Source organism: Cetorhinus maximus, chromosome 15, assembly GCF_964194155.1.
Source record: "Cetorhinus maximus chromosome 15, sCetMax3.hap1.1, whole genome shotgun sequence".
In the NCBI taxonomy this organism is placed as follows: Eukaryota; Metazoa; Chordata; class Chondrichthyes; order Lamniformes; family Cetorhinidae; genus Cetorhinus; species Cetorhinus maximus.
The window spans coordinates 6093096-6106155 of NC_135893.1; the positions used below are offsets into that span (position 1 = coordinate 6093096).

Sequence of the window (13060 nt, forward strand, 5' to 3'; positions counted from 1 at the left end):
ATGCCGCTGGAACGGCTGAGTTTTTCCATCGCTTTGTTTTTATCCCTGCTGTTCTTTTTAATGCTGCCTTGGAATCTTCCAAATCGCCCTGGCTGGAGAGAAGGGGCTTTGGTTTAATATCTCATCCAAAAGACAGCACTTCCAAGAATGTAGCGCTAACCTTCAGTACTGAACTGAATACTCTACATGTTCAAGATACTCGTGGGGTTTGCCACACTCTCCTGTTCAAATACCTGGACAAGAACATTCACCTACTCTATTCTGTCTCTTCATTACTTAAAAACATCAATATGACCTTGCTACTGGAGCACGTTTATAGCTGTTTGAGATAATAGTTTGTGCTGCTGGCTACCAGATGACAAACGCACCGGAAATAAATATAAGGGCAATGCATAATTTCCTCACCAAATAGATATTGGACCAAAATAACCTAACATTTGTATGAATGTATTAAATAAAATCAGCCAAGTTTGAATCCCTTAATCACTGTCCATGGTTCATGCTTGAAAGTAAACATTTATGATCTTTAATGAGGACAGGATTGGACCCAGCTGTGATGCTCACTCTGGTTGAACAGCACACCAACACAGTGTCTTGGCTTACCAAGCAACACCTACTTCACCAAAGGAGAGATTGGATTATTATCTTTAGGAATGAAAAAATAATCACTGTAACCCAGGTTAGAAATGGAGCATCTACTATGATTTCTACAGTGAGTAACTCACCTCCTGACTCACCAAAGCCTGCCCACCATCTACAAGGCACAAGTTAGGAGTGTGATGGAATACTCCTCACTTGCCTGGATGAGTGCAGCTCCCACAACACTCAAGAAGCTCAACACCATCCAGGACAAAGCAGCCCACTTGATTGGCAATACATCCATAAATATTCACTCCCTCCACCACTGATGCAGACTAGCAGCAGTGTGCATCATCTACAAAATGCACTGCCGGAATTCATCAAGCCTCCTTCGACAGTGCTTTCCAAACTCATGACCGCTACCATCTAGGACAGGGCAGCAGACGCATGGGAACACCACCACTGAAAGTTCCCCTCCAAGCCACTCACCATCTTGACTTGGAAATATATTGCCGTTCCTTCACTGTCGCTGGGTCAAGATCCTGGAACTCCCTCCCTAACAGCACTGTGGGTGTAACCTACACCACACATGGACTGCAGCGGTTCAAGAAGGCAGCTCACCACTACCTTCTCAAGGGCAACTAGGGACAAGCAATAAACACTGGCCCAGCCAGCGAAGCCCACATCCCATGAAAGAATACAAAAAATGAAGAATACTTGTTGAATTATATCTACTGCAGTGTATTTGGTAAAGAATTAGCTAAAGCCATCTAGTAAAGAGGGAAAAAGTTGGGTTAATGGTGATATGCATTTCTTTCTCATTTGGTTCCCATGCAGCTAGCTAGATTTTAGCAATGTGATGTGTGCTTTAGAACCTTTATACCTTTCAAACCTTTTTTCAAAGAAACTTTTCAAAGAAAGTTAGCTCCAGCAGTTAGAATGTGAAATGAAGACCAATTCTTGCATGACAAGTTCCATTCATGTAGGGTAGAGAATCGTGGTTACAGTGTTCCAAAGTAACTGCTGTATAGATAAACACAGCCTGTCTGCAATCAACAAGATTCCAATAGACAATAATGAGATCAATAAGCAGTTTGGGGTGTTGTTGATTGAGATAAACTTTGACCCCAGCACATGGACATGGGAGAACTCCCTACTCTTCATGGGGTGCCATGGGATTTGTAACATTTACCTGAACTACTGACAGAAGATGGGGCCTTCAGTTTGACATCTCATGCAAAGGACAGCACCTCCGACCTTACAACACAAACTCACGCAGCTGAGTTCAGTTTTAATGACACCATGTATGCCCAAATAGATGGTGTTGCCATGGGATCCTCTCTGGGCCCAGCTCTCACAAACATCTTTGTTGGGTTCCACAAGAAATGCGTCTTCGATGGAATGGCACCTAACCACCTACCCCTTGCATATTTCTGATGTGTGGATGATACGCTTGCTGTATTTGAATCCACAGCTGTATGTAAGAATTTCCTTACACACCTTAATGGGTTCCATCCTGTGCTCAAATTCACCTTGGAAGTGGAGCAGTCAAATGAGCTCCCTCTCCTCGATGTGCTAGTTGAGAAATTTGCCAATGGGTTCTCTACTACCGTCTACCACAAGCCTACCTTCACTGGTCAATATACGTGTTGGGATTCTTACAGTTCCACTTGCTACAAGGTTGGCCTCATAAATAGGGCCCAAGCCATTTGCTCACCTTGCAAGCTTGATGCTGAGAAAGGGTTGGTTCAAAGCCATCCTGCAAGATAATGGTGACCCTGATAAGATCCATTGCTCGCTGTATAGCTCCAACCAATCTGCACTCTCTTCTCATGCAGTATAAATTGTTGTTCCCTTTACAATTTGGCATTCTTGCGGATTGTCCTGATGAGTGCAACATGAAAAGCTTCGACAACGCGTGTCTTTTTTCAAGCCATACTCAAGTCTTGTACTACCAAATGGCTATTCATTTTCATTTCTTTATTTTTTTCTAATAAAACCAAATAAAACTTGTACAAGGTTGTAGGCCCTTATTACTCGTTGTTTGCTAAAACACAAAATTGCACCAATAATTTGTTTTTATTCAGACTAATTCAGAGTCACACAAGTTGGAAGACCGGCCCATGCACCTGATAAGCAGCCAACAAACTGAATCCCTTACGGGCAATATTATTTACTGAATTTTGTGAGGGGACTCTCTGGGCCATCCACCTCAAGCAGGTTGCTTGGCTCTTGGCCAGTTCCCCTGTGCCATTAAAAGTTGGAAGTGGCATAAGTCTATCCTGGGGAGGCTCTTCCTTTCTGTTTAGCTGAACGTCTCAATGGCAAGGTACTCCGACATCGCCACGGCATTCTGTCCAGCTCTTCAGCTAGGTTTATCACAAGCACTCCCCAAGTTCAATTGGCGGTGACCAGCAGGGGAGTTTCAAACCCCAGGGCCAACACTCAAAAAGTGCCACATTTCTTTAGATCACTGTGAAGCAGCCCGAATCTCAACAAGTTTTACACAAATCTTCATTCTGATAATGCTTCATGCAGAACATCTAAAATGAAAATGACAGAGCATTGGGTGTACTTTATCTCCACTTTCTCAGGCAGTTTGGTAATAAAAACATTAGGGGGTGAGATTAGTTTTATTCACAATTTTTCTTTTGGATCCACTAGTGGTAAATCTGGACAAACATCTGTCTCAGTTCTGGTTTGGAGACCACTGCACCTTTCCCAGATGTGTTATAGGTGAGAGCACTGGGGATAGTCCAGCACACAATGTCTCCTCACCACTGAGATCCAGACAAACCCCAACTTTGGCAAGGCTTGGAAAAAGATATTTCAGCAACTAAGCTGGAGGTGTGCAAGGCTCCATCCTGAACTTATTCTAAACTTCACCAGTGATGATCTAGATGACTAACTTTAGAGAGCGAAAGACATGCTTCAGCAAGCCTCTCCGTGAATCCTCACACCTTAAGTCAGGGAGATAGGGGTCTTGTTCACCAAGCTCCTACCCTGAGGAGGAGAGCCTGCTCTTTAGGAGGAGGAGAGGTCATTAGCAAAACTGAAAGTGCCCAAAGTTGGAGGAAACAATGTGAAACGGGTTGGTAATTGGTTGGGATGGTGGAGACAGAGCGTATGGATAAAGGTAATGGTCTCTGGTGGGCAGAATGTAACAAGTAGACTTGTTCAGCAATCTGTACTGTGGCATCAGTTTGTCATCAGATGTATTAAGGACTTGAAAGGAGTGAGTTGTATTAGGAGGCTCCAAAAGAAAAAATGTAATTTAACAGTCAGTTGGTGCACCAATTACAATGCAATAGAGAGTTCTCTCTGACAAGGGCCTTGAGGCATATAATTTGGACAGCACCTTAATTAAAAGTTGGACATAAAACAATACAGGTACATGTTCTAGCATTCATTTTTAGGACTTGCCTTAAGACTCATTGTTTAGTCAAACTCCTCATCACCTGTCATATCCAACCTGATATGGGTGCTGAGGGCATTGGAAAAATATCAAACTGCCAAATATATAAAACCCGACAAGAAACTCATTTAAGAGAATGTGCGCGATCAGCTGAAAGAGAATCTAGTCCGGTCTAACACTGTGACGGGCTCCCAGCTGATCATTTTGAGTAACGTTGCAAAGGTGCTAAAGTAACATTAGCGTTCTTGTCTTCACTACATGGGTCGTATAGACTGTGCTTTTGAATGTATTCAATGACTGAGTCAGGTATCACATATTTAACACTCTGTCCCCTTCGCAAAGCTCGCCGCACCTTTGTGGCTGAGACGTCGTTGGTAATCCATTCCGTCACCAGGTGAACATTTCTCTTGAACTTCCAGATGATGTCAGACTCATAAACAAATTTTCCGACGTTGCTTCCGAGTCGGCTGATGCACACGATGCCAAATTTTCCCACAATCTCTTCGATGTCTTCCTTTTTCCACAGGTTTGGAGTGTTGAAAGACTCCACCACATCAGCCCCACAGAGGAGCATTAACTCAGGAACATCTGGAGAAGAAACAGCAAAAACCCTTTACATGTAGGCGGCCATTAGATTATTTTCGTTCAAACATTGGGTCTTGAGATCAATTTATAAGAAAACAAAAAATATATATATATTTTTTAAGCAATCCCCTGAGGCTGTTATCCCAATAGTGGAAAACCAAGTCTTCCTTCTCACCGCTAGCTCGAGGTAGTACAGTTTATAAATAAATCCTTGGGTGTAATGCTTAGGAATTGCACCATCGATACTGTCCCCACTGGCTGACCAGGAATCTAGCATGAACCAAAACAGAAAATGCTGGAAAAAACTCAGCAGGTCTGACAGCATCTGTGGAGAGAGAAACAGAGTTAACGTTTCGAGTCCCTGTGACTCTTCCTCACAGCTACCTGTTTTCTGTTTTTGTTTCAGACTTCCAGCATCCGTAGCACTTTGCTTTAATCTAACGTGAACCTTCTGTCAACTCTTTAATCAACCTTCCAATCCCTGGGTTTATAGAGCGAAACGTAGAGAAATAAAAAGTTTTCCAGAATTCCTGATTCAGATAAGGTGGGTGGGATTTTACCCTGCGACCGGGCCCCTGATGTCAGGAGAATTTCTTGGTCCCAATCTCACATCATGTCAGCATCAGGCCCCCTGATGCAACTGTTGAAGAGATGGCCAACAGTGCCAGGGAGCTTCCTTACTGTCCAATTAAGAACGGTGGGCCGGCTCCTGAGGCTGACGGTGCCCTCCAGCCCTGCTGGGGGAAAATTAAAAATGCTAAAAGAGAACACTAGGGAATTTACTGAAAAACCCTAAAATCTCCAGGTAGACATGGATGCTGAACATATGGACTGCTGAGGGTAAGCAGATGGACATTGCCCACAAAGGAGCTTTGAGTTGTGTGTGATTTACAAAGTTTCAAGAGGTGAGCTAATATCTGGGCACAGGCGGAACCATTCAAGTGGTAAAATGGTGCGTTGATGCCTTGAGATCTGGACTGGAGATAAACCATAACATAAAGTGAGTTTAGGTATATTCCTCTCTCAGATAGGGACGGGGGCAGATGGTTTTAGCTTAGATATGGGAAAACATACAATGGACAGAGGGGTCTTTGATGAAACACCAGCAGTCTTGAGTTGTGAGAACCAAGGTCTTGCGTACGTGTTTTAATTTTGATTGGATAATATAATTATGTATACACCCTTTAGAATAATTGGTTAGCAGAACCGCATGTTTACGTACTCAATAGGATAGTTTTAACATGGCACCTGTGTGTCGGTTACCGAGTGGATATATTCAAATGTAACTCAAATGTATTGTGATAAGATAAAGTATATAAGTTACGAGACTTTGTAATTACAGCAGAGCGCCCCTTGATGGACTAAGAGGCTGCTCTCCCTACATATGCTTGTACAAGCTTGAGTAAACCGTCTTGTTTGAGAATCCAAACAACGGACGTCCTGAGTTATTTGTCTTGACCTGAGTCCTGGTCTGAGCCGTAGTTAAGAGGGCAGCTGGCCCCACGCGAAAGCCAGATCGACCCGGGGTCTCAGGGAAGGAGGTTGAATTCTGCCTAACAAGCCCTGAGAAATTTGGCAGCCCCAGCGGCAGAGCTGGGTGTTGCTGATGTGGGTGAAAGAGCGGGAGCCTCAAGATGGAAGAAACCTTTCAAAGCTTACAAAATTTCCACAATACAACCTGGTCACAGTTAGTACAGGACAGCCTGTGGTCATAGCTGTGACCGTTTATAAATCAAAGCTGCTAGGGTGGGGTTTTTAAAAAGCCAACCGGAACGCTGGCCCCCCCCAGTCTGAAGCTGGGAAGCCGCCTGCAAACCTCCCAGCTGGGTACCGGCCACAGTTAGGGGGTGGGAGAGGGAGGCCCAACTACCACCTAGAAAGTTCCAGTTGGCATTGGGAGGGGGGCTATAATGGGCTCTTTAACATGTCTAATTGGATCCTCACTACTTGCGGCTGAGAAGCCATTTCCCACCTGAACCTGCTCGTTCTAAAAAGGCTCGGAGGTGAAACCGATACACAACCAGTGTCGGGAAATTGCCGGCTCACCGACTCCTCTTCCACCTTCCCTGCAGAACAAAACTTCTACCCTGCGTCTTCTGCTGCTAGGAGAGTACTGGAGGATAATATTAAGCTCAGCGGCGCACTGTTTTGGAGTATATGCCATTAAACAAGCTGGAATACCAGGCATTTAAAAAAAATTCATTCCTTGCACCACATTTACTTCATATAAATTTAAATTTAGCCCACACGGTTTGTGCCCACTGCTCCTTCTGCACCTTTTGCTTCGAGTGAACTGTCATCCTTTTCTTCTATCTTCCTTTTCTTACTCCTCCTGCGTTGTGCCGTGCTCTTCATCTCATTGTTACTGAGGTTCTCCAAATTCTCATAGTGATATCTGATTAAGTGTAACGTGAGAGACATCATCAGTTTTCTATTCAAAAATGGCTGCTCTCCTCAGCTCAACACAAAGTCAGGTTTTGCAAGGTATTCTCCAAAGGGCTTTCTGTCTTCCGTGCCAGAAATGTTGGGTTATTATTTACCACGTGGAGTTGCCTCCAGTCACGAGATGATTATGTGTTAGGATTGGGAGCAGCGGTTGTAGGGCCTGCAGATGGCCCTACTGTGCCCAGGAGGGGAGGGGAATAAGTCAGCTTCCAATCCTGATCACTACTGTCATGAAGCTATATAATGTTACAGGGAATTATTATTTTAAAATAGAGGTTTAGTCTGTGTGTTTGTGGGGAGTGTGTGGGGGGGTGTGTGTTTTAATTGGATCAAAGTCAGCTAGTCTGGGTGCTTTGATGTATAGTAGTTTTGAGATGTAAACAGTAAGTTAGAGTGCATTTGCATTTTGTTGAATAGAGCATTCAAGAGTGGGAGTAATATCTGGCACCTAGCTAGGAAACACCAAGCAATATGTTTATATTACTAATAAAGTTGGTACTATGGAAGGAGTTCAAAGGGCCTGATGATACAATGAGATTTTACATCCAAAGAGAAGTGCCGGGTATAACAGAAAGCAGTTCTGTGTGTGCAGGGCAGAGGCAAGTAACATCAAAGCTGCTGTAAGCCTACAACTGTCTGCAAAGGAACCAAAGTGAAAGGAACCTCATTTTGAATTTGTACAGCAAAAATACTTTGCCTGGTGTCTGCTTAAAGTCTACGGGTTGTTGTTGCCTTAGGAGACTAGTTTGGGAATTTGTTAAAAAGTTATGATAGTAGTAATTTGTAGCCATGTGTATGTGTTTAATACCTTGTTGTAAATTAAGGTCTCATTTAGTTTAATATAAAAACCTCTCGCGAACTGGTGGTCTGATTCCTGAATTTAGAGCTGCATCTCAAAACATTCAAAAATAAAAATATAGGTTATGACAGTTGTTTAAAGTTTCCCTCTGGGATTTTTAAATAACTCAGCTTTACCAACTGCTCTGTCACAACACTACCAAAATGTACCTGTACATAGATAACAGGTCAGGACAGATCCAAGCTTACGTGCGATGCCCACTGCAGTCAAAAAGCTTGCCAGCAATTAATGGCCGTTAATGAGATATCAATAATATTTCGATTCAGTCCTCTCTGGTAGAAATATGTTGTGTCGTTTAAAACCACAAAACCATATAGCAATGTGAGAGAATCCTAACTGCTGCAAGATGCAGTGAGATGACTGACTAAGAAGGGCAGAGACCCAGAGAAGCACTCATCTTAAAGAGAATGGTTTTGATGAAAGGATTGTCAGAGTTTTCCATGGCTTGACTCACCTGAGGACTTTCGCAGTCTCCACCCACTGTTCTTGCTGACTTTCCCAAGAACTCACTGTCACCCACTCAGAGCTCTCTGTGGCCTTTTTCACCATGGCCAGGCGATGCTTTGCTTCTATTAGGCCCTTCTTCTTGTATCCATCACCCACTGGAGATATAATGCCCTTTATCACTGTGTACTTCCCTGGAAGAGATAATAGAGTTTTATGGAATTTCGACAGCACCTTCCAAACTGGTCACCTCTACCATCCAGAAGGACAAGGGCAGCAGATACATGGGAACACCACCACCTACAAGTTCCCCTCCAATCCACACGCCATTCTGACTTGGAAATATATCAGCCGTTCCTTCGCTATCACTGGGTCAAAATCCTGGAACTCCCTCCGTAACAGCACGGTGGGTGTACCTACACCGCATGGACAGTAAGAAGGCAGCTCACCACCTTCTCAAGGGGCAGTTAAGGATGGGCAATAAATGCTGGCCTTGTCAGCAATGCTCACATCCCATGCGCAAATAAAGCAGGTGACAGAATGCACTTTGTTCATTTATATACAATTAAAATGGCTGAAGCAACTTCCTGCACATTATGTTAAACCAGGATAACACCCAGCTCCGGTTGCACAGCGTAGGTGGTCTCACGGTCCAAACTCCCCTTCCCCTCCCACTGGGAACACAACATTGATGGAGAAATCACCAGGCAGGACAGGGGCGGCGTTTTGAAAACTGCAAGCACCTCCTTCCCTTCAATGAGTTGCTGTTACCCACACACTCAGGTCAGCAGATTAGGAAAATTGCGATGTTGCCGTTGCCAGAAGTGTAATCCTGCATTGTGGAGCGCTGCAGCAGACAGCAAGCCAGATGCAGCGGAGGAAGTACTGCATCACTGCCAATAACAGGAGCTTCGGGCATTATAACCGGTCCAATTAAACTATGGGACATCACAGGGCCCAGCAGGATCCCAAGGACCACCTGTGAACTGGTCGACAAAAGTACAGACAGTGATTGAGAAACGACACAACCAGGCAAGATGCTGAAATTTTAAAGAAAGGTAGAAAATGCTGGAAACACAGGGTAGGGTCTGTGGAGGGAGAAACAGGATTAACGTCACAGTCAACGAGCTTTCATCAGGACTGGAAGAAATTAGAGACGAGAACTGAACATACGCAGCTTCTTAATCTCAGTTGGGAGCCTTCCCCTGCACTTCTCCACCACTGAACAATGATTCTAGAGAACCAATTATTTAATTCGAACTAACTTTGTGCGCACTGCATAAAAACTGAGAGAAACGGATTGAGAGAGGAGTGCAATTAGGAAACATTTCTACATACAAAAGGTGGTACAAGTTTGGAATTCTCTTCTGCAAAGCGCAATTGATACTGGGTCGATTATAAATTTAAATCCAAAACTAATAGATTTTTGTTATCAAGAGGGAAACATGAGGCAAAGGAGTTCGGTTGCAGATCAGCATAATCGCATTGAATGGCAGAACAGGCTCGAGGGGCTAAATGGTCTCCTCCTGTTCCCATGTATGACAGACAGAGACAGACACAGACAGAGAGACGGAGACACAGATAGAGCGAGCGCGAGACAGGCAGGCAGAGTGAGAGCGAGCGCGAGGCAGGCAGGCAGAGCGAGAGAGAGCGCGACAGGCAGAGAGGGAGAGAGAGGGACAGGCAGAGAGGGAGAGAGAGGGACAGGCAGAGAGGGAGAGAGAGGGATAGGCAGAGAGGGAGAGAGAGGGACAGGCAGAGAGGGAGAGAGAGGGATAGGCAGAGAGGGAGAGAGAGGGATAGGCAGAGAGGGAGAGAGAGGGACAGGCAGAGAGGGAGAGAGAGGGACAGGCAGAGAGGGAGAGAAAGGGACAGGCAGAGAGGGAGAGAGAGGGACAGGCAGAGAGAGAGACACACAGAGAATGTGTGGGGAAATGAAAGGCAAAGAGAGAGAGACAAGTTTTTTTGTTGTTTATGGGATGTGGGTATCGCTGGCTAGATCAGCATTTATTGGCCATCCCTAGTTGCCCTCGAGAAGTGGGTGGTGAGCTGCCTTCTCGAACCACTGCAGTCCATGTGGTGTGGTACAACCCAGATGGATAGAAGAAATGATAAAAAAAGATAAGAGAAGAAGGAAAGGGGAAACCGGGAAATAGGAAAGACAGAATGAATCAGATACAAGGAAAGAGAGTGAGAAAAAAGGGATGAAATGAGACCGCAAAGCCATCTAAATCAGAATAACACTAAGATTGAAAGGGTACAATTTCTTATCACACTGACGGCAATGGACATTGATTCAAAGAAGCATCTTTAAGGGTCCATGAGATTGAAAAGCAAAAAAAACCAAAACAAACCTGTTTCCTGAAGATGATCCCGAGCTAATTCAAACATCCGCAGGTGCATGTTAGTGATGGGATTGAATGATCCACATGCCAGCAACACCACCTCCGTCTGGCTGTCAGGTTTCTCCATCGTAGGTTCACTGTGAAACGCAGGGCAGAGTTTTAAAAAAAGACAGAAAGTCTTATCAAATCTTCTAGAGAATAAAGGTACAAGGAAACTTGTCCTCTTACCCTGAGGGAGCAGACTTGCACTAAATTAGCATTCCGCAGAGACTGGCAGCTCAAGTGGCCAGCCTTCGAGGGCAAGACCAAATAATAAGCGTGACCTGGCTATTCAACTAAGGAAGGCATGTCAGTGAAGACCAATCCTACCCTTAACCAACGTCAAACCTTCAGAGCCTCCTCACTGCCTAACAATCGGGAGCAGAATGCTTGAGTGTTATGTTTTGTTTTCCCTTCCTGGAGGTTGTCCTGCTGTGCCCCAGTCTCACCCTTGTTCAAGATCTTTGCAGCCCAAGAATCAAACTCGGGACCTTCCGATCTGTCTGGCAAGAAGTGGTACCTTTGCTCAATTTTGGGGGTGAGAGGGGGCAGGGAGAATTAGGAACTGACCCTTTTAATTGCTCTTGACCACTTATCCACACCTTTGGAAAGGCTGCAAAACTTCATTGAACTTTCCCGTTGGATTGCAACATCTGGTAGTGTGGCATTTACCACCCCACCCACCCTCCCCCAGAGTACAATTACCAGTATAAACCCGTTTGCTGTTTTAAATGTCAAGAGGCAAAATACTGTGAATGCTGGAAATCTGAAATATAACCAGAAAACGTTGGAAATACGCAGCAGGTTAGGTATTATTTGTGGAAAGGTAAGCAGGATTAGCGTTTCAGATCGATGACCTTTCGTCAGAACTCAAATCCCAAGCACGAGTGTTCTAAAATCCTTCGTTTTAAACAGTATTAAGCAATCTTTAGGTTAGCGTTGCACGATGGACCACATCACATTGGGGCAGCACTAGTTCCATCAGTTGGGTCCATTTCCTAATCAGCTCGGTGTCAGTGCAAACACACAGCCCGACAGTCAAAGTAAATGAGTAACATTATCCTAACACAGGCTGTCAGCAGCAAACATGAACAGGGAATGTTAGCAAATTTCCCCAAATACATTCAAGTGTTTGATGAGAGAGAGAGATCTGTGGAAACTACCAAATAAAAGCAATTTGAATATCATGAGATAAAAGTACACAGAAACGCCAACCACTTCTATATGAAAAGGATTCCAAGTGTTACAAAATCAGTTTCCACGCTTATTTCGCTGTAACGCTAGCTATGTGCATCTTCTGTTTTTTTCCAGAGATTAAGACGGCAACAACCTTCGGTCCTCTCCGTTCATTACATTTACTGGCCCCCTAATTCTTCACTATCACCCACCCTCCAAATTTTGTCCCTCCTTCTCTTGAAGGCACTTGGGAATGTTTCCATCATCTGTGGGCACTATCTGCCTCATTCAAACGCCCGTTGTGTGTGTGTGGTGTGTGTGTGCCTGGTCGGCCGATTCTGGCCAGACGGAACTGTGACAGACCGGATTCGGATTGTATAGTCTCCAGGCTGTTTTTTTTTGTAGCAGTGCCTGATTCAATTTGAAAGTAGCTTCTGGGACTGCTTGCTGAAAGGGGTTTAGTTTCTGCAAAGTTTATTTTCCACTAACAAATTTTCAGGACAGATTCATGATGACTTTCTACTGCACAGCTTCCAAGTTCTTTAAGCACTTGTTTGAGAATAGATGCCATAAAGTTCAGTACAGTATTTATGTAGAGCAGAAAATGCTGGCAATACCCAGCAGGTCAGGCAGCATCTGTGGAAAGAGAGAACAAGTTAATGTTTCAGATCAAGGACAGAACTGATGAAGGGTTGTCTAACTGAAACGTTAAGCTCTGTCTCTCGCTCCACAGATGCTGCCAGACCTGCTGAGTATTTCCAGCATCTTCTGTTTTGTTTTTCAGATTTCCAGCATTTGCAGTATTTTGTTTTTTGTATTATTTAAGCTTTTCTGCTGATTCGGCTTTGCTTCTGTATAGCCTTACTCTTAAATAAATCTGATGCACACGGGATGAAATTCAACTTCAACAGCAGATGGTATGGGGTCAACTGCTTGTGACACAACCCATTCAAAATCAATACAAATGGAAATCAGATCGGGGGGCAATGATCCACTACTGGCTGTTGAGTATCCTGGTCAATGTTGAACTTTAGCCTCTCAGTTTCTAGCCAGTCTGTGCTGCGTTTTCTGCACAGAGGAACTGGTTTCTGCCCACACCATTCCCAGAGCTTAGTTCAACAGATAGAGGAGCTCATTATTTCCACACTGGTACAGTATCCCAGTTAGGGTCAT

General features: G+C 44.3%; 1 protein-coding gene across 2 annotated transcripts; it reads right to left on the reverse strand.

Moving 5' to 3' along the window:
- Positions 1-2643: 2643 nt before the first annotated feature.
- nmnat1 (nicotinamide nucleotide adenylyltransferase 1) lies at positions 2644-12844 on the reverse strand. 2 transcript variants are annotated; one of them, XM_078557794.1, is made up of 5 exons: positions 12753-12844; positions 10682-10809; positions 8338-8521; positions 6856-6974; positions 2644-4582 (listed from the first exon to the last, which is right to left on the reverse strand). In XM_078557794.1, exons 2-5 carry the CDS (start codon positions 10797-10799, stop codon positions 4194-4196), a joined length of 810 nt encoding a protein of 269 aa, XP_078413920.1. In that variant the 5' UTR covers positions 10800-10809; positions 12753-12844; the 3' UTR covers positions 2644-4193. The 2 variants fall into 2 exon arrangements, with proteins under 2 accessions (XP_078413920.1, XP_078413919.1); XM_078557793.1 differs by lacking the exon at positions 12753-12844 and adding an exon at positions 10901-11385.
- Between the last annotated feature and the right edge of the window lie 216 nt (positions 12845-13060).